We start from the raw sequence: 20,198 nt of genomic DNA, 5'->3' as shown, positions 1-20,198 counted from the left end.
GGGGTTTCTTTCTAACAATAGAAGTTAAAGAATGTTTTTGTTTTGTAAATAACCCTGTCCATCTTTTCCATAAGAATTTTTCCAGTTTTGAGTGCTTGGGTAGCTCAGTGGGTTGAGCAGCTGCCTTCAGCTCAGGTTGTGATCTCAGGGTCCTGGGATCGAGCCCTCTAACCCCTACCCCCACTTCGGTCTCCCCACTCAACAGGGAGTGTGCTTGTCTCTCTCCCTCTCCCTCTGCCCATCCCCCTGCTCCTGGTCACTCTCTCAAATAAATAAAAATCTTAAAAAAAAAAAAAAAGAATTCTTCCATTTTCTCTAATCCTAGAAAACCATTCACAGAAAACCTCCAGTGTCAGGTTCGAGAACTGATGGAGATGTCTGAGCTGTTTGTCATCTTTTTAATAACAAAGGGGAGAAGAGAATTATTTCTTTTTTCCTTCATACATTTGACTTTCCTTGACTTTTTGTTTTAGTACCTTAAAATATGCTCATTGGGAGTGGGTACTCCGGTAGGAAATGTGAATATGTATATGTGTCCAAAAAGTCTGGAGAAATACGTACCAAAAATACTAATATTGGTTATTTCCAGTTGATGGGAGCAGGGCTGGAATGGATTTATTATTCAAAGGGTGTCCGGCACCCTTATTTCCTTTTGGCAAGATATCTTTCTTCATCCCACAGCGTGGCTGCCCATGGCAGTACATTTTCCTGATATAGTATCTCATTTCCTTGGCAATAGTTTATTTGGGGCCAAGCGGTAGGCATGTTACTCTAGCACAACTCATCAGAGTCCTTCCCTGAGACTGATACATGAAACTGGGTATAGCTCTCCTGCTGGGTTCATTTGGAAAGCTGGGTCTGCCTCACACCATGTTTTTTGCCAGGCAGAGTGATCACTGGGCAGTGGAAGGGAAGCCAACGTGCAGAGAAATCGAGACAAGGAGAGATGCAAGAAAGCAAATCCTATACCAAGATCCTGATCCATGGTGTTCTTCCTTCAATCTTGCAATCAGCTGTTGGAGTCAGTTACCTCTTTGATGAAGCTGGCTTTAGTTGGGATTCTGTTATCTGGCAAGTGAAAGAATCTGATTAGTGACAAGGATGGTCTTTGTGTGTTTTTAGTATCGGACGTAATTATTGGTTTAGTAGAAATATTCTTTTAAAGAGACAGAGAATTTATTTGTTTAAAAAAGAAAGTGTAAGTGCCCTCGGACATGATCAAAAGCAGGCAAAATGTAAAACAGAGCATAACAGTTGTATGAGTCCTCAGGACAGAGGCCACTTTATCACCTCAGGAATGTTGTCAATGAGATAGACAAGAATTTGTGGTGAAACAATTCTAGCTCGATGGGTTGGTACTGGGGAGAGAAGGGGCTCAGCCCTGGGCAGGAAATATGATTTTCCATGAACTAGGAAGTCTGAGATACTGAGATTCAGGGGAGGGAAATTGCCTCTTAGTCCCTTGCCTCTGGACAAATCAGGTCCCTTCTCAGAGACTCAGTTTGCACTAAGTCTAGCTCTTATATTTGAACCCCTACAATATTCCAGACACTTCACATTCATTATCTCATAGAATTCTCAGGAGAATTCTGAGTTGGTCATCAATATTCCCATATCTCAGATGAAAAAACTGAGTCTCAGAGACGTGAAGTGTAACTCAGGTAAGTCAGTCTTTAAAGCCTTTCTAGGAACCTCAGCCATCATCTTCTCCCTGTAAAATGGGCATAATACAACCACCACCCCTTGGGATCTAGTCCCAAGGATAAAAGAGGTAAAAAGCCAATGGTAATTGAGTTAGGGTAAGCACTGTTCTTTTCCCATGTCCCTCTGAAAAATGCAGAAATTTGGGCAGTGGGAAGTGATGGAGGTGGAGTGGGGGTCACAGCAATGTGCCTCCTCTGACTGGCCACAGTCCAGCCCAACTGCACTTCCTTTGAGTTGCTCCCCCTCTTCCCCTGCGCCAAATTTCTTCCCAAGGAAAGGCTTGCGCAAGAGATCCTCGGTCAGATCCCTTGGCCCCCTGCCTGCACCCCAGGAGCAGTTTGTTCTCCCCCCTCACCCCAAACCTGGCCCCTTGCCATCAGCCCCTGGTACCCGCCCAGTCACGTGGCACTTTGGTCTTCTTCGGCGTGCTTCCTTCCGGATCCGATTTAACTCCCACTCCTCCCAGTCCCTCAGGGCACCACACCTATTTTGAAGGGCAGGTGCAGGGCACACCGGGTTTGTTTTCCTGCCTATCAACTGGAGCCACCTCCCTATAACTGCCTCCATTATCTTCAATATCTACTTTTGCTTTGCCCTTTCTCTACCCCTTCATCCCCGCACCCCGCTCCCCACCCTCATCAGTCTCCTGAGCCCTTTTGAAGGCCTAATTCTCTTCTGGGCAGTGAGGGAAAGGGGGCGGGGTGAGTGGGAATAGGGAGAAAGAGCCCAAGATTCCCAAGGGAGCTCCCAGAACTGGTCTGAAACTCCCAAAGATGACTGGGTGGAACCCGCCAGACTCTGACATCACACAAACCTGGACTCGAATTCGATTTGGCCTCTGACCACTTGCTGATTTTGAATACTTCATCTCTCAGGGCTTCAGTTGCCCCTCCGTGCAATGAGGGCCCCAGGAGAGAGGAGGGGAGGGAAGAGTCCAGAAGAGGACCTGACCTGAACTACCGGGTTCCTCCTCAACCACCGCGCCCCTTCCCCAGCCCGGGAGGGCCGCGGAGCCTCCCAGTCCCTCGTCCGTCCGCCGCAGGCTCCTCCTCCACTGACATCAGAGCCGCAGGCGGGCGGAGGGGGCCAGCAGAGCCCGAGCCGAACCCCAGCGAGAGCGGGCGGGCTGGCGAGTCAGGAGCGGCGCGGCGGCGGTCGGCAACCGGCAGCCAGAGCTCGGCGCCAGACACCTCGGGCCTCCCAGCCAGCCCCGCGGCGGGGCAGCCGCAGGTACAGCCCAGGGGTCGCCCCAACGGTGCTCCCGGGCGCCGGGGAGGGGTGGCCCGATCCCCTCAGTCGCTGGATACCCTCCCCCAAGGATGCGAGTGGGTGCCCGGACGGGCTGGACTCTGCATGGGCAGGGCAGGAGAGGGCCTTTCTTTCCAGTCTTGACCCGAGGCCCAGCAGATGCCAGGCGACTGTGGGGAACCCAGAGGGTACTAGAGGAAGGTGGGAAGGGGGTGTGTGTGTGGGTGTGTGGGAGCGCGCGCGCACACACACACACACCCACCCACCCACGCCTGTGCTCGGCTGGGCCTGAATATGGACGGACTTGGCGTTTGGAGCAAGAGATGTGTGGGGGCTATGTTGGGTTGTGCTAATGTCTTAGCACAGGCATGCGGATCAGATATGCAGTGTAAGGGCATCTTTATGGGTTGGGGTGTCTGGGAGTCAGTGTTTTTCTTGTAAATGTGTGTCCAGGTGTTGGACATGCTGGTATCTGGCTCAAGGGTACTAAGAGTTGAGGCTATATGATTGTGTATTGAGGGTGTCCGAAGTTAGGTGTGTCAGGAGTTGGGGTGCGGTTTGGAGCACAGGAGTTTCTAGGGTATACAGAAACAGGATGAAGGGTATGAGTGAATCTGGGATGTCCAGTACATAGGTGAAGAATGTGTGTGTGTGCAGATGTGTGTTTTGGAGGGGTGTAAGAGGGAACTGTGGGAGGGATGTTTGGCTGTGAGGCTGTCTGGGGGAGTGTGTGTGTGGACATTTATGCTGATGTCTGGGTGTACATGTATGATCAGCTGTTGGGGTATCTGGGTATGGAATATACTGAATCTGGGGGCAGGTATTTTGGTTCAGAGGTAGGGTGGAGATTGGTGTGTCTGGGTGTGTCTGTGGACCTTCAAAGGCTTTACTTGCCAAGCCTCCAGGTGGGGTTTAAAACTCTGCCTCTAGAACTTATCATGTCTCCTTTCCTAGAAGTTTCTGCCTCTGGGATGGGTGGTCAGGCCCCTCCTGGGAACCAGGTCCAATCCAAGGAGTGGGATCGCACACCAGGGGCTCTAGGCAGGACACCGTCTCTCATCCTTCCTCAGAAGAAACAGAAAGGGAAAGTGCCTTCCTTGAGGTCACACAACATGGTGGGCTCTGAATGGACTCCAGTCTGACTGCGTGTTGGAAGGACAAGCTGAGAGGGGACTCATCAAAATCCTTTGCCTTTAGCTAGCTTAGCTGGACCCCAGACAATCATCATTTGGGCAGAGATGGACCCAGTCCTATCCATCGCTAACCTTAGTCTCTCCACTGTCCATCTGATAAATGTGGAGAGAAAGCCCACCCTCCTGCTGACAGAGGTCTCAGTGGAGAAAGGTACAGGCTGGATCAGGGTAAGAAAAAGCCAGGAGGGGATAGGCTGGGTGGTACAATTTCTCAGGCTTTTGGGACCCAAACAGGGAGCCAGGAGGGAGAGGGGGTAATAGAAGGCCTGGGGAGCTCCAGCTGTGGCTGCTGTTGCCGTGGTAACATTGCAGAAGGAGCTATTTAAAAACGTGGCTGAGATATTGCTGGAAGCCCAGGCTGCCGGAAACCTGATTTCCGAGAGGCTGGGTGGGAGAAGAAAGAGGAAGGAGAGGAGACACCCCAGCAATTCCCAAGGTGGGGCTGAGACATTGCTGGTTCTGGGGATGGGGGGACCCTCCAGGACCATGTGCTTCTACAGTCTGCTCTGGGGTCTTCTCTGCTGTCCTCCTGGGAGTCAGTGTCAGTTTGAGTGTTTGAATTTGGAGAGGGAGAAACTGGGAGGCAGGCTGAATAAATGAATGAATGAATGAATGAATGACTTTGTTGAAAAAAGACTTCTGGGGGCTCCTGGGTGGCTCAGTGGGTTAAAGCCTCTGCCTTCGGCTCAGGGCACGATCCCAGGGTCCTGGGATCGAGCCCCACATTGGGCTCTCTGCTCAGCAGGGAGTCGGCTTCCCCTTCTCTCTGCCTGCCTCTCTGCCTACCTGTGATCTCTGTCTGTCAAATAAATAAACAAAATCTTAAAAAAAAAAAAAAAAGACTTCTATTACCACCTTGAAGGATTTTCCTCTAGGCATGAGGACTTTGGGAGGAACAAATGACTGGTGAATGAATGAATTTGCTGAATAACTTTGTCAAATGAATGAAGCAAGGAATGAATAAATGCAGGCTGAATGACCGAATGGCACCTCAGCTCCCCAAGTTCCAACATGGAAGGCTGGGCTCTACTGAGTCTTTTCCCTCCATTCCCCTTCTTAGGAGCCCTGGCTGTGGCCAGGGGGCAGTGGGCCATGCCGGGGGCAGTGGACGGCCCCAGCTGGAAGCAGGTGGAGGACATTAGGGACATTTACGACTTCCGTGATGTTCTGGGAACGTGAGTCTCTGGACACGTGGTGGGGCAAAGGGTGGATGGGGAGGCTGTCCCTGAGCTGGGGTGTGGCTTGGGAAGGTTCTTACTCTTGGGACTGGCTGGCTGGGGAAGCTGAATCCAGGGTGGTACTTCCTCTGGTCAGTTGATCACTGCTTCCTGTTTCCTAGAGTTCTAGCTCCATGGCAGACTTGCCATAGCCCAGTCTGGCCCATCTTTTCACTTCTGGCCAACAGTGTGTGGAAAAGACACTGCTCTTGGTGGCAGCTCTGGGTTCCTGTGAAGAGAACAAAGTAGGGGAGAATGAAGGGGCTCTTTTGGCCAAGAGCTGGGGGTTTTGGCCTAGGTTTAGGAACAGACGCTGGGCATGGCTCTCTTCTCAGTGGTGGGAACCCAGAAATAATTCAAACCTGATCTCTGCCCCTCAAGTTGATCCTAAACATGTGAGAGAAACACACCCAGGGAAAATGACAGCAGGGTGTAGGGTGCACTTCCATTAGAGTCAGGAATGAGGACTTTGTAGAGCCCAGAATGCTGGCTTCTGCTTATGGAAACCTTTCTGGAGAAGCGGGTATTCGAGTTAGGGACTGAAGGATAAGCAGAAATGCACTTGTCAGGCAGGAAGAAGAGCATTCCAGGCAGAAGGAAGAGCATAGGCAAAGGCTGAGAAGCAGGCTATGTGCAGAAAGAGGTTAAGAATGATACAGCTTATAATCAGATGCTGGGGGAAGAGTGGAAGAAGAGGCTGAGAAGAGAGCACAGGTCATGTAAGGCCTTGAGAGCCAAGCTATGGAGACTCAACTTTATCTCATGAGCCACAGGAAGGCATTTAAGACATTTTCACAGGCTTGCAATTCAGGATGGTTCTCTGGCCAAAGCATGGAGGATAAATTGGAGAAGGACAAGACTGGAATCCAGCAATAAGGCTACCACAGTCACTAGGTTGTTATTGTTTTTTTAAAGATTTTATTTATTTATTTGAGAGAGAGAACATAAACTGGGGGAGAGGCAGAGGGAGAAGTAGGCTCCCCATGGAGCAGGAAGCCTGACACAGGGCTCGACCCCAAGAAATGGAGACCACAACCCAAGCCAAAGGTGATGCCCAGACAACTGAACCACACAGGCACCCCCACAGTCACTAGTTATTCTGATTATTGAGATTTCACCACAAGAGATTCTTTTGACCTATGACTTCCTCTTATCCTAGAGAAAGCACAAAGTCCTAGAAAAAATACTCCAATAAATCCTCCTTATCAGTGCTCTAATGCAAATGAGTTTGTTCTTTTCTAAGAGCTTGTCGTAAATTATTGCTTCTCAAATTTCAGTGATCATACAGATTATCTGAAGATCTTGTTAAAATGCAGATTCTGATTTAGTGGGTTTGGGGTTGAGGCCTGAGATTCTGCACTTCTAAAAAGTTCCCAAGTGATGCTGATGGTTCTTCAAGGTTATAAAAGGTGTTAATAAACCATGGCTCAAGTTGACTGTAGCAGAAAAAGAAATAAATCAATTATGTATAAATCAAAAAGCCAAGGGCATAAATGTCAGGCATAGCTGGATCCAGAGACTCACATGATGTTATCAGGAAATTGTCATCAGGAATTTCTTAGCTCTGATTTCCTTTGTGTTACCTTCATTCTCAAGCAGGCTCTTCTCAAGCAGTGGCAAAGATAACCACCATTATCTCTAGGCTTGCATTTTACCAGCTTGGCAGGAAAGAGCAGCTCATTCTCAAAGTACCAGGCACCTGGCTTGCATCACATGACCCAATTACTGTGACCAGGGATAGACTACACTGATTGGCCAGACCTGGGTCATGTGACCACCACACAGACCAGGGGGTGGAAGAGTGATGGAGGGAGGTTTATCCCACATCCTTCTGTTCACAGGTGGTCACCTAACCCATAGGGGTATGGAGGGGCTGAAGGGAACTTAAGGTTCCAGTTCCCCAGCTCATGAATACCTTCTCTCTGCAGGGGGGCCTTCTCAGAGGTAATCCTGGCAGAAGATAAGAGAACACACAAGCTGGTGGCCATCAAATGCATCGCCAAGAAGGCTCTGGAGGGCAAGGAGGGCAGCATGGAGAATGAGATCGCTGTCCTGCACAAGTGCGTAGGACACAGGGTTTCTGCCTAGGTTGACCCTGCCTTGACTCCTCCCATTATCTTCCTACCTCTGCTTTGGGCAAATCTTCTAACCTGTGAGCCTCAAATTGCTCATTTATAAAATGGGGTAATCTCCACTTGGTAGGTCCGTGGGGAGCATTAGAGGTTCCTTTATTTCATGTGTCTGGTGCAGCGGATAACGTGACAAATGTGACTGAAATGCCACAGCTTATTTAGAGTGGTTTAATCTGTTCAGTCAGATCTAAAAGCCAATCCTTGAATGTGGCTCAAAACAATGTATTTCAACTGATGCTATCTATCGTAGACCTACCTCCAGTTCCCCCCATATATTAAAGCCACTCCGGAAGTTTAAAAATGCCTGTCTCACGACCCCCTAAATAACCAACTGGTCTATGATTTGCTCACCCTAATGTGAAACCTGCTGCCCTCACTGGAAAGCTTATAGAGAATCTTCATTTCCATCCTCTCCCCTGAGCTTTCCAACCACGGTGGGCAGGGATGAAATGATCAGTTCCACTACTGGGTGGGGGAGGGGGACTGAGGCCCAGAGAGGGTAAGGGATTTGCCCAAGGTCACACAGCAACTTTGTGGCAGAGCCATGGCTTCTGTCAAGCTCAGTCACCATCATTGGTTCATTTACCAAGCATTCACCGTGTACCAGGCATTGTGCCGAGATTCTTTCTTATATTTTTCACGTGATCCTTAGCCCAACTCTTTGAGATCATTGGCTTCCTATTAGAGATGAGGAACCTGAGGCTTAATATTCAGTGAATAAATGAGCGCTTACTCTACACCAGGTGTGGCAGGAACAATGGTAAGATAAAGCCCCTGGTTTCCCAGAGCTGGTGTTCTGGTGACAGAGGCTGACAGACTTATAAACACAAAAACATTTTAAAATTGTGTATTGAACAGTGCTGAGAGGTAAAAAGATTTGTCCCCAAACAGCATGCACTAGAGGCAGGTGAGACCCAGCCTGATGGGTCTGAGGTCAGGGCCCAGTGTTTGTTTATCTCTGTGCTCGCCTACCTTCCATTCTATCATAATAAATTGTGGTAAATCGGCTTTTCCTTTTGGGACCCAGAACTCTGGTTTGTCCTGCCCAGGTCTGCAGTGGTGGTTCTTCAAGGTGAGGGGAGGAAAGTAGCTGAGCTGTCCTCAGCTCTGAACTATCTCATTTCTCCTTTCAGGATCAAGCACCCCAACATTGTAGCCCTGAATGACATCTATGAGAGTGGGGGTCACCTCTACCTCATCATGCAGCTGTGAGTGGCTTCACCCCTTGCTCACACCTCTCCCTGCTGCCCCTCCCTAGCCTCTGTGGCCAGACTGCCCTGTCCCCCGGCTGCAGGGTGTCCGGCGGGGAGCTGTTTGACCGCATTGTGGAGAAAGGCTTCTACACGGAGCGGGACGCCAGCCGCCTCATCTTCCAGGTGCTGGATGCCGTCAAGTACCTACATGATCTGGGCATTGTACACCGAGACCTCAAGGTGGGCTGGGAGGGTGTGTGGTGAGCTGCGGTGCCAGGTGGGGCCTCCACAAACCCCTCACTGTACAGCCTGGGGCAACTCTTAGCCCTTCCCTGAGCTCTGGCTTCCCATCTGCAAAATATACCCAGTAAACCCTAAACTGCCTCCTCCCCTTCCCCTTCCAGTCTGGACACTCAAATGGATACAGAGGTGAATGGTGCTGGTATTTAATCCATAAACATCTAGGTTTTTTTCTCATAATAAAAGCCCCCCTGCTCTTTGTGGAAAACTTGGAGGGGACAGCAAAACATGAAGAAGGAAGCCAGAAACCCCTGAAATCCTACACCTCAGAGACTATGATGGATTCACATTTTGTACTACAACTCCTTCGGTCTAGAAAAGCGCTGGGGTGAGACAGATCTGGGCTTGAATTCTGTCCCTAGGTTCTCAGGCAAGTCACTTTGCCTCTCAAGCCATCAGTTTTCTCATCTATAACGTGGGATTTTTCAGACTGGCCTGACAGGCATGTGGTAAGGATAAAATGAAAGCAAGCATTAGCACAGGATCTGACACACAGTAGGTGCTCAAAAATTCTTTAGGGCTTCACAATATAAATGTGAAGTTTATAGAAAATTCCCTCTCACATTCCCAAGGCCCTTGTCCTTTCTGGTACTTTTAACCTCCTTAAGAACTTCCTTGAGTTTCATGTCCCTTCAACCCAGATGGCAGCCGTGAGGCCCAGGGGCTTTTGTGAGGCTCCAGTTTCTGAGAGGTGGTGCTTGGGGAGGCAGAAGGTTCTGCCAGCCTCTGGCTATCTCTGCCTCTTCCTTTCCCTCCCCCTTCCAAGCCAGAGAATCTGTTGTACTACAGCCTGGATGAAGACTCCAAGATCATGATCTCCGATTTCGGTCTCTCCAAGATGGAGGACCCTGGCAGTGTGCTCTCCACAGCCTGTGGAACCCCAGGATATGTGGGTATGGAGCATCCTGGGCTGGGGCCATGGGTAGGGGAGGAATTGGGAGCTGCAGGGCAGAGATTTGTCACCACCATGTCCCTTTCCCTCCATAGCCCCTGAGGTTCTGGCCCAGAAGCCCTACAGCAAGGCCGTGGATTGCTGGTCCATCGGGGTCATCGCCTACATTCTGTGAGTCGGGGCTTGGCCCTTGGGGCATGTGGCTCTAGCGTTCTCCTCTCCCCTACTTTGCTCTCTTCCTCCTCTCTGCTATTTCTTCCTTCCTGCCATCATGTTTATATCTACCAACTAATGAGTAAGATTACTTCATTCAATACATGCCATGTTTCTGGCACTATGCTAAGCACTGGGGATTTAGCAGAGAACAAAACAAAATGCCTGCCCTGAGGGAGCAAAAACTCTAGTAGGGGAGATAGATAATAAACAAGTAAATAAATCCATAAAATAATGTCAGGTAGTAAACAACTATGAAGAAAAATCATGCAGGGTAGGGAGAAGGGGATGGATGCCATTTTAGATGAGGTCAGGAAAGTCCTTTCTTAGGTGACACTTGAATAGCCTTCTAAATGAAGTGAGGGAGCCAGACATTTGAGGTGTGGGGGAAGAATGGTTTAGGCAGAAGGAACAGCAAGTATAAAGGCCCTGAGGAAGGAAAGATGGTAGCAAATTAAGAAACAGAAAGGCTGGACAGGAATGAAAAAAATCAGAGAGGGGCAGATTTCCCCTCTTTGTTAAAGGGGAAACTCCTTCCTGTGGGTGCTGCCTGACCCAAGACTGCCCCAAAGCTCCATCCTGGAGCCAATGGGTGCACTGAAAGTGGATATGAGGATGAGTTTCTCCCTGCCCAGGCTCTGCGGTTACCCCCCCTTCTATGACGAGAATGATGCCAAACTCTTTGAACAGATTTTGAAGGCCGAGTACGAGTTTGACTCTCCTTACTGGGACGACATCTCTGACTCTGGTATTTGAGGCTTTGCCTTCTTCCCCTGGGCCCTACCTCTGGTGCCTTTCACATCTGCTTTGGGGTCTCTTCACTGCCTGCCTGTGGTCAGATTCCCGAGCCCCAAACTAAAAGCTGTCTTTAAGATCAGACATTCCACCCCAGGTGCTTCCCTCTGCCTGGCCCCTGGTCTGAGAAGCTTGGAGGCATGCGTTCATTCAGCCTTCAAAAATAGCATTTTTTAAAATACCTCATCCATTGACTTCCTATAACCTAAAACACCATCATAAAGGTTTTCATCTGTCCTTTTGTGCCTCCTATTAAGAGGCAAACTTGTGAAGCCATGATCAGTCACTTCTACATCAGTGTGAATACACTGAGTAGAACCTTCTTTAAGAACAAGTTTTTCATAAGGAAAAAAGGAGAGCTGGAAGGCTGTGGTGGGCGGGGGGCTTAGAGAAAGAGTACAGGTGGGGTCGGGTGGTGCATGGACAGATCTGGCCTCTTGTCTTGCTGAACTGCCAAGCCAGACCTGAGGGGGTGGGCTTTGTCTTGGGGGTGTCCCCAGACACCACCATGCTGTTTTTGTCTTTGCTCTTGTCTTGCGGGCTCAGCCAAAGACTTCATCCGACACTTGATGGAGAAAGATCCAGAAAAGAGGTTCACCTGTGAACAAGCCTTGCAGCACCCGTGGTGAGAGCTCCCACAAGCTGCAAGCTGGGGTGGGCTCTGGGGGTCTCAAGCCTGCCTCTGCCTTCACAGACAACCCTCCACACACCCCATCCTAGGATTGCAGGAGATACGGCTCTAGATAAGAATATTCACCAGTCGGTGAGCGAGCAGATCAAGAAGAACTTTGCCAAGAGCAAATGGAAGGTGAGCACACGTTCCTAATCCTGGATCCCAGCCTCCCCAGGCCTCCTCCCCACCCTACTCCAGACCTCAGATCCCATACCACCTAGCATCAAGTCAAGCACACAGTAACTGCTCAGGGATGCTTACTAAAGAACCTCGTTCATTCATTCACTCATTCATTCAATGCTCCCTGACACCTACTCTATCCCAGTGAGAGGCCCTGACCTCCAGGTCTAGAGGAAGAACAGTATAACTCTTAGGGACACCTGCTCAAATCTATGGGGTCCTAGAAGGGGCGTAGGGGTGCTGATGGCCTGACAGACCTATCAGACTCGACAGCTGAGTAGGAATTAGCCAGGTACAGCAGAATCATGTCTGAGGCAGAGGGAACTGGGATACCAAGGGCCCCCTGAGGGGCAAGAGAGAGAGAATGTGGCCATTCAGGAAGTGCAAGTGTTCAGTAAGCCCGGATGGACTCGAGGGGCTGTGGGAGCAGGAACCCAGGTTGGAAATGCAGGTAGAGGCCTCAAGTGCCACACTAGAGAACAGACTCAGCCCTGAAGATACTGGGGAGGCCCCAGAAGGATTTTCAGCAGTAACCTGCCTTCCAGAAAGGGCTCTTAGGGTGCAGAGAGAGGCACGGACTCATGGCTGGGAGGCCGCAGCAGAGATGTGGGCAGGAGATGGTGAGGGCTTGGACCACAGAACAGGGGATGGCTCAGGAGTGCTTTAGGAGGTAGAACTGACAAGACATGATGGTAGGAGAGATGTCGGCAGAGAGAGATGTTAAGGGCTGGCCCAATATTTTGGTTGGGGAAATGGTGAATGGTGGTACTATCACTGAGATGGGGAATCCCAGGCATATACACTTGTCTTGGCAGGGGATGATTTTGGTTTTGGACATGGTGATATGAGGGATGTGCGGAACACCTTGGTGGGTATGTTAAATGGAGAATGATGCACATACATGTGGGCAAGTTATTCAACCTACCTCTGCCTCAGTTTTCTCCTGTAGTAATGGTGACACTAACAGTGTTCACCTCAAAGACCTTTGTGAAGATTAAATGAATTGCTAAATAAAGTGCTTAGAACAGTGCCTGACACATAATGCTATATTAAGTGTTTGCAATGATGTGAACAGAAATTAATTATACATATAGGGTTATAAATACTTGTTCACATATACACATTTTATATATATGCATGTATGTCTGCATAAATATATAATATGGCTGGGTGTCATTTAATAAAGTCCTGTAGAGGTTTCAGGGGCTTTAGGCGATCAACCAGTAACACCTGAATGAAAATAACAAAACCACTGCAAGAATCCCACCACTAGACCCTGTCACATGATATCCCAATCTCAGAAGTCCCTTCTCCTCCTTCTCCACACAGCAAGCGTTCAATGCCACGGCCGTGGTGCGGCACATGAGGAAGCTCCAGCTGGGCACCAGCCAGGAGGGGCAGGGACCAACAGCGAGCCACGGGGAGCTGCTGACTCCGGCAGCTGGGGGTGAGGACCTATCCTCTGTGGAAGGGCGTGAGTGGTCCATGAAGAGGCAGCCAGGCTGGAGTGATGGTCTGCTATGGCCAACTCGGTTCTCTCTCCCCATGTAGGGCCTGCGGCTGGCTGCTGCTGTCGAGACGGCTGCGTGGAGCCAGGCCCAGAACTGTCCCCTACATTGCCCCCACAGCTCTAGGGCCCCAGATCCAGGGTCCAAACCCCTTGTGTGGGAGGCATTGGGGCAGCCTGCTCCCCTTCCCTCCCTGAATTGGAGAGTTACCCTGCCCCGCCATGTCCCCACCCCTTTCCCTATCACTCCTCCACTGCATTTTCCATACAAATGTTTCTATTTTATTGTTCTTTCTTGTAATAAAGGGAAGAGATAAAAACGTAGGTATCTGTCTCTCCAGATAATCCCCACCCCAAATTGCTGTGCGAATTACTGAATCTCAGAGTACCTGGCCCCTGAGATAGTTGCAGGAAGCCCCCTTCCCAATGCAAGACTGGATGGGGGACAGCAGTGGGGAAAACTACCTGGGAACCCCACTGTCCAGTGCCCCCCACCTAGACTTCTGGGTCTGTAGATCTCCTGCGCTTTGCTGGTGGCTCCTGAGCTCGGTGGGGTTGGCGCAGGTCAGCACTGAACAGTACCTGGGGGCAGCGGGGAGGTCACTCTGGGGGGTCAGGGTACATGGAGTCAGGGCTGGTGGGGCTGGTGGCAGTGTGGAGAGGTATAAGAGTTCACGGGGAGCAGGGTCAGGGCAAGGGGCACCCACTGGAGTCAGGGCTGGGGTGGGTGAAGAGTCCTGTAGGACCACCTGGAATGGCGGTGGTGGTAGAGGAATCAACTGGGTCAGGGCTTGGGTGAGGGTCAGGGAGAGTCCTAAGGGATCTGGGCCAGAGGAGGAGGAGGAGGGGAAGCTACAGTACACTTACTGCTTGGGCCCAGCCAGCATAAGGTCCCCACAGGCTCCGGAAAAAGTTTCCTATGCCAGAAGTGATAAGGTGAAAATAATTGGCCCTCCTATTCCCTATCTACAGGAGAGGGATTTTATGGAGAGGGGGGAAAAGTTTCTACCACCTCAGCCCACTACTGGCTCCAGCATCCCCCTCTCTCCTTACCCAGTTCCTTGTTAGCCTGGGGGCTTGGACCCTTGGCCTGAGATGTGGTGGGGTGCCAGCTATAGTCACGCTGGGCGATCTGCCACATGTGGACATCTATAGGCACGGCCTGGGGCTTGTCTAGGGCCATCAAGCAGATGCAGTCAGCCACCTTTGAAAGAACAAGAATGAGCCACAGAGGAGGAAGGGCAGGATCCAGCCAGCAGTCTGCTTCTGGTCCCAAAGCTGGCTGTTTTCTTTTTCACTCTGAGGTTACTATTATTTTCTATTCTCCATCAAAATACAGCTTCTTGTAATAACTTTAAAAATAGCTATGATGAGGGGCGCCTGGGTGGCTCAGTGGGCTAAAGCCTCTGCCTCCAGCTCAGGTCATGATCCCGGGGTCTGGGACCCCTACTCCACACAGGGGTCTCTGGGCTCTCTGCTCAGCAGGGAGCCTGCTTCCCTTCCTTTCTCTCTCTGCCTGCCTCTCTGCCTACTTGTGATCTCTGTCTGCCAAATAAATAAATAAAATCTTTAAAAAAAATAGCTATGATGAGATTTCTACTGCACGAACATCTATGTGGGCCAGCTTCTCATCATAACCTGGGAAGAAGGGAGTACTCTATCCATTCTGTAAACAAGAGAACTGAGATTCAGAAAGGTGAAATGACTTGGCCAAGATTACATGGCTAGGTAGAGGCAGAGCCAAGATTTACTGTTAGGCTGAAGTTCAAGCCCATGAGTTTTTTAAACAAAAATCCATTTTTTTAAAACTACAGAGAAATATACAGAAGAAAACAATAAATGCTCAATCCCCAGTCACGTTACTGCTAGCAAACCTTGTTGATATTAAACAAAAACTTTTATAAGTATATATAATTTCAAGATAAGAACAACACGAAAAGGAGAAGCATCCTTCCATTTGTCTTCCCAAAGATAACCACTATTAAGTTTCCCGTGGTTCCTTCTGGAAATTTTTGCATACATAGAGCAGCGTTTATGGGCACCTGAACAAATAGCCTTTTAAAAAAAAAGCACTCAAGGGACAATATCCTTTATACTCCTTCTGCACTTTGCATTTTCCCTAATAAAACATCTGCGTGTATCCTTTCTCCTCTTGCTCTGCATGCATCCAGCTCTGTGGCCTGCCTTGTCTCCTTCCCTGCTACTCTGTGCACGGGTGGTGAGGGTAGCTCCTATTCCCCTGGGACCTCACCTTGGTGCCCACCCCGGGCAAGGTGCAGAGGGCCTTGTGGGTCTCCTCGTAGGGGACCTTGCGCAGCTGCTGCAGCCAGGGCAGCCCGCCCTGTTCTTCTAGGATGGCTCGGGCACTGGCACTCACATAGCGGGCACGGTACCCCAGGCCCAGCGTCCTGAGCTGCACCTCTACCTCTGGCCCTGTTAGGGGTTGGGGAGAGTAGGGGTCAGGCATCTTCAAATACTTCCTGTCTTCAACCTACTGTGTGAGCTCTCTGCCCCAGAGGAATGCTTTCCCTAAGCACCTCTCTCCCACCTCATCGCCCTTTGGGAGACCCCAGGGCACTTGCTTATACAAAGGTAACGGTTAAAGCCTGGGTTCTGCCCCTCTACAAATGTTTTCTGAGCACCTACTACCCAGTGTTGGGCACTGAAACAGGGACTGAGAAGGACTTGTGGAGGAACTCCCCAGGTGAGCTCTTTAACCTTTCCAAAGTGCACTCACACCGATGATCTCAAATAATAACCATAATAACAATAGCTTCTATTATCAAGTGCTGGGCATCAGGTGCAGGCAAAGTGCTTTAGGTACTTTATCATGCTTTTCTCAAGGACCCTGATGACAGTATTCTTATTTAGATAATAACTGGCTCAAGAAAGGACATGCTGGAAATGGGATCTTGCACCCAGGTCTGGGAAACCAAATCTTGTGCTCTTAGACCATTAGATCACCCTGCCTCATGACTGCTTTATTCACCACTGAAACCCTTCTGGATAGAAACTCTTATTCCCATCCTACAAACAAGAGAAGCTTGGATAGGTAAATGAATGCTTTTGGTCTTATGACTACTAAACTGGAAACTGAGACCTGAGACAAAATTGCTGGGTTCGCTGTAGAGATGGGAACTTAGATTTTCTGCACAATTCCTGTATGTCAAATACTGACCTAGGGGCAGTATGTGTATTTCTCTACTCCACTCTTGTGGCAACTCTGATAGGTAGGTGCCATTATTATCCTGTTCCACAGTTGAAAACACTGACATAGAAAGACTGAATAACGCACTCAAGGTCATATAGCTAGACATCAAGTGCCAAAGGCAGAATTCAGACCTAGGCAGTCTGTCTCCACAATGAGTGCTCTTAATGCCAAAGTACTATATACCACATATAGGTGTGGGGGTTTGTTTTTTGGGTTTTTTTGATGAAGCATTGAACGCCTGGGGTACGAAGCGAAGACTAGTGAGGTGTTGACATTTCAGGGACAGATGGGAAGGATTTGGTGGAGTGGATCAGACTAGGCAAGGTGGTTCTGAAAGAGAACAGTGTTTGAGAAGGCAGAAAGCTTTGAGATGGAAGATGGCGTCCAGGGGAGATCTGAAGAGACCCTGAAAGCTATTGGAGGGTCTGAGGGCAGGGACCCATCTACTCACCAGCCAGGGCCTGCAGGCTAGGGAAACCATGGTAGGTGACATCATCAAGCTGGATGAGCCGAGGTCCAAAGGCCTCGCAGAGTCGTTCTACCATGCCAGTTATGCGAGCAATGTTGTTGTTGGAGGAACAGATGAAGGAGAAAAGGCACTCGATGGGGTCCTGTTGCAGGAGTCGCACACCTTTAGAAAGGTAGGGAATAGGATACAGACCTGCTGTCAGGAGTGGCCTCTTCCCACCCTTAGATCTTAGGCACCAAAGATCTAGAAGGATCCCAGGGGAATGAGGGACAGCATTGTTAGAGAGAGCAACACCAGAGCTCTCATTCCTCACAGCATGTGAGGTCTGGACTAACATTACATTCCACAGATATAGAAGCCACAATGTAAACACTATGAGGATGGGGATTTGCGTCTGTTTTGTTCACTGCTATATCCCCAGTCACATAGCAGATGCTATGTAAATATTTACAGAATGAATGATGTCACCTGCCCCAGGTCACACAGCCAGGATTTGGCTCAATATCCTTGTCACTACACTGTGGTAAGCAGCAGAACAATAATAGTAATAATAATTACTATGTGTCAGGCACTATTGTAAGCAAAGCTTTACACATATTAGCTCTTTTAATCCTCGTAAAATTCTATGAGGTGGATATAATCCCCATTTTATAGATGGTGAAACTGTGTAATTTAACCAAATTACAAGAACTCCAACACTGAACTCACCTTGGAATTTCTGAGCCACCTCTTGAAAGTGGGGGTCCACGGAACTCCAATGGTGATAAAGTTGAGCCAGGCTGACATCCAGCTGGAAGTACTCGTACACAGTCTTTAGCTCTTCTGGTGTGGGCCTGCCAACCCATCCCTTGTCGCCTCGGTACACAGTACAGTAGAGCTGCTCCTCAGTCTGAGTCAGTGTCCATACCTGGTTCGCCAGCACGCCAGTCCAATGCGCCGGGTTTTGTTCCCTCCACCTGAGTCCCCAGGCACACAGCAGCCCCGGTACTCAATTTTCCTTCTTGCACCCTTTGGGGCCCTCCCATTCTACCAACAGCTTCGTACACGAAACTGACTTAGGAAATGCAGAGTCATTTGATCGTCACAATACTGCACTGGCTTTTTTTTTTTTTTTTTTTTTAATTAGGCTCCATATTCAGCGTGGAGCCCAGCGCGGGGTTTGAACTCACGTTCCTGAGATCAAGAACTGAGCAGAAATCAAGAGTCGGATACTTAACCGACGCGGCCACCCAGGTGCCCCTGCACTGTTTTATTTTAAAGATTTTATTTATTTATTTGACAGAGATCACAATTAGGCAGAGAGGCAGAGAGAGAGAGAGGAAGGGAAGCAGGTTTCCTGCTGAGCAGAGAGCCCGATGCGGGGCTCGATCCCAGGACCCCAGGATCATGACCTAGGCTGAAGGCAAGAGGCTTTAACCCACTGAGCCACCCAGGCGCCCCCCTGCACTGGTTTTTTACCTCCACTTTAGAAAGGAGGTAAACAGACTCACCACCCGTGCCTCAGTTTCCTCTTTTGTACCCTGAGGTTTCTTCCATCACCCCCAACATTCCTTTACACTCCAGACCTGCAGGAGTCACTCACCGGAAAGACTGTCCAGAAGCCAGAACTAGGTCCAGGCGCAGCTCCGAGCGTGGACAAGGGATGGAGGCCCACAGTGCCGGGAAAGAAGCTAGAGTTCGATGCCCCATGCTGCATAGCATAAGTGAGCGAGCTAACAATACCACGCCGGTCTCCCCCTCACAATGGCCCCGCCCACTCGGTACCAGCTCTCCCGCGGCTAAAAGACCGCCCACACACCGGCTACACGCTCCTTAAGACCTCGCCCACCATGCCCTGCTCCCAAGTTTACTTAAGGCCCGCCCAGTTTCTTTTAATTCCTCCACTCCCCGTAGGCCCCGCCCCTTACGGTCAGCCAGGGACCCCCCCCCCCCCCCCCCCCCCCGCCGCCAACCCTCCGCCCTTCCTATTTATGTATCCTCCCGGGCCCCCGCCTCCTGGCGCGCACCAAGGTCCTCCAGGCAGCCGCGACATATTGGGAAGCGCGCGCAAACGCACTCTTCCGGCTTCTCGGGAGGCTGACCTCACTCTCCCAGGAAGTAGGACTCAAGCCTGGCTTATTGGATCCGAAGGTAGCCAATCCGCAGAGAAGAGGTGCCAATGAGAACAGGGTGTGGTGGCGGGTGGGCGGGCCTCTCCGAGGCGCCGCAGCGGTTGGCGCGCGCTGGGCTCGCTGCCCGCTTTCCGCCTTTGCTCTGTGGATGTCTGCACTCGGCACGCCAAGGGGTCCAATCTCCGCGTCCCGCGGACCGGTCGCACAATGCGCCCTCGGGCCCCATCCTCACGGCCAGATCTCCTCAGAGCCCCGTGGTTTCTCAGGCTTGCCCGCCCGCAGAGCCAAATCCTGTCCCTCACCGTCCTCAGGAAGCCTTTGTCCACCGAGCCTCTCCAGATATTCGCTCTCTTGACCGAGAATCGACCCGAACACAGCTCGGGCCCCTGCGAGGCCCCGTGAGGCGTCTCCACAGCGTCTGTCGCCTGCGGATTCTGTCTTCGCACTCGCCGTCTGGGCCGCTCCACTCCAAAAGGCCTTACGGAGCCTCGACTCCGCAGGCCTCCCCACAGACTTCACTCCGTCAGAGGCCGGGCTCCTCGGACTGCCGCGCCCCCGCCGCAGCCCGCCGGCGGCGCCTCCCAGCTGCTCCCTTCAGTCTCGGGCATTCCTTCAAGCAGCACGCCATCATCTCACACCCGTGCCCAGTGGGGCCTGTGGCCCTCAGGTGGCCTGTCTGCCTCGCCCAGTTTCCAGGGCTGGCTGCCTGGGCCGAGGAAAAATGTTTTAAGTCATTTCTTCCTTGCAGAGGAAGATCTGACTGAGCAAGGAACTAGGAGGAACTTTTATCTGGGCCATTTTTCACCTTGTAGCGCAGTGATTGGGAGTTACTTTGCGTGAATAGACTGCAGATTCCTCAAGGGCAAGATCTGCAGCTGATTTCTTTGTGTCCCACCCACAGTACCTAGTAGGGAGCACCAGAAGCATGGTTATCATCAAATGGTATTTTTGTCTGCTCCACTCCTCAACAGCTGCAGCGCCCTTGGGCAACTACGGCCTGTGCTGTCTCCTCTCTAGGCAGTCCAGCCCACAGGTGCCTAGCACTTGGAAGGCATTCCTTCAATAACTGTTTGAATCTGTAAAGGGGGTGCCAAGGTTGAGAATGAGTGAAGAACAATCCTCTACAGGCTTGCTCTGGGTGAAGGTCACAGCTGAAGTGA

At 50.5% G+C, this 20,198-nt stretch overlaps 2 protein-coding genes across 6 annotated transcripts; one reads left to right on the top strand and one right to left on the bottom strand.

Annotated features, from left to right (window-relative positions):
- Window positions 1–1,018: 1,018 nt before the first annotated feature.
- Window positions 1,019–18,976, bottom strand: OGG1 (8-oxoguanine DNA glycosylase). 5 transcript variants are annotated; one of them, XM_032841528.1, is made up of 9 exons: window positions 18,900–18,976; window positions 18,510–18,617; window positions 17,636–17,883; window positions 16,910–17,089; window positions 15,499–15,680; window positions 14,301–14,451; window positions 14,115–14,164; window positions 5,404–5,591; window positions 3,342–4,013 (listed from the first exon to the last, which is right to left on the bottom strand). In XM_032841528.1, the coding sequence occupies exons 2-8, from the start codon at window positions 18,614–18,616 to the stop codon at window positions 5,481–5,483; spliced, it is 1,029 nt and encodes a 342-aa protein (XP_032697419.1). In that variant the 5' UTR covers window position 18,617; window positions 18,900–18,976; the 3' UTR covers window positions 3,342–4,013; window positions 5,404–5,480. The 5 variants fall into 5 exon arrangements, with proteins under 5 accessions (XP_032697418.1, XP_032697419.1, XP_032697417.1 ...); XM_032841527.1 differs by lacking the exons at window positions 3,342–4,013; window positions 18,900–18,976 and adding an exon at window positions 1,019–1,068 and having other exon boundaries at window positions 18,510–18,730; XM_032841526.1 differs by lacking the exon at window positions 18,900–18,976 and having other exon boundaries at window positions 18,510–18,730.
- On the top strand, window positions 2,447–13,571 carry CAMK1 (calcium/calmodulin dependent protein kinase I). Its single transcript, XM_032841525.1, has 12 exons — window positions 2,447–2,934; window positions 5,206–5,320; window positions 7,291–7,422; window positions 8,628–8,702; window positions 8,789–8,927; window positions 9,754–9,880; window positions 9,975–10,050; window positions 10,728–10,840; window positions 11,434–11,512; window positions 11,608–11,695; window positions 13,070–13,187; window positions 13,292–13,571. The coding sequence occupies exons 2-12, from the start codon at window positions 5,238–5,240 to the stop codon at window positions 13,372–13,374; spliced, it is 1,113 nt and encodes a 370-aa protein (XP_032697416.1). The 5' UTR covers window positions 2,447–2,934; window positions 5,206–5,237; the 3' UTR covers window positions 13,375–13,571.
- Window positions 18,977–20,198: the final 1,222 nt, after the last annotated feature.

The sequence above is a fragment of the Lontra canadensis genome, unplaced genomic scaffold (assembly GCF_010015895.1).
Source record: "Lontra canadensis isolate GAN:19392208 unplaced genomic scaffold, GSC_riverotter_1.0 scaffold124, whole genome shotgun sequence".
NCBI lineage: Eukaryota > Metazoa > Chordata > Mammalia > Carnivora > Mustelidae > Lontra > Lontra canadensis.
This window is presented reverse-complemented; position numbering and strand designations above follow the sequence as displayed.

What these genes read in the sequence shown, in the direction of transcription:
- CAMK1 (XM_032841525.1), top strand. Translation starts at nt 5,238, where the DNA reads ATGCCGGGGGCAGTGGACGGCCCCAGCTGGAAGCAGGTGGAGGACATT. An exon ending in TGGAACCCCAGGATATGTGG is followed by an intron (nt 9,881 to 9,974) that starts GTATGGAGCATC and finishes TTCCCTCCATAG; the next exon opens with CCCCTGAGGTTCTGGCCCAG. An exon ending in CAAGCCTTGCAGCACCCGTG is followed by an intron (nt 11,513 to 11,607) that starts GTGAGAGCTCCC and finishes ACCCCATCCTAG; the next exon opens with GATTGCAGGAGATACGGCTC.
- OGG1 (XM_032841527.1), bottom strand. Translation starts at nt 18,628, where the DNA reads ATGCTATGCAGCATGGGGCATCGAACTCTAGCTTCTTTCCCGGCACTG. An exon ending in CCAGGCTAACAAGGAACTGG is followed by an intron (nt 14,165 to 14,300) that starts GTAAGGAGAGAG and finishes CTTCTGGCATAG; the next exon opens with GAAACTTTTTCCGGAGCCTG. An exon ending in ATGCTGGCTGGGCCCAAGCA is followed by an intron (nt 5,592 to 14,114) that starts GTAAGTGTACTG and finishes TTCTCTTCACAG; the next exon opens with GAACCCAGAGCTGCCACCAA.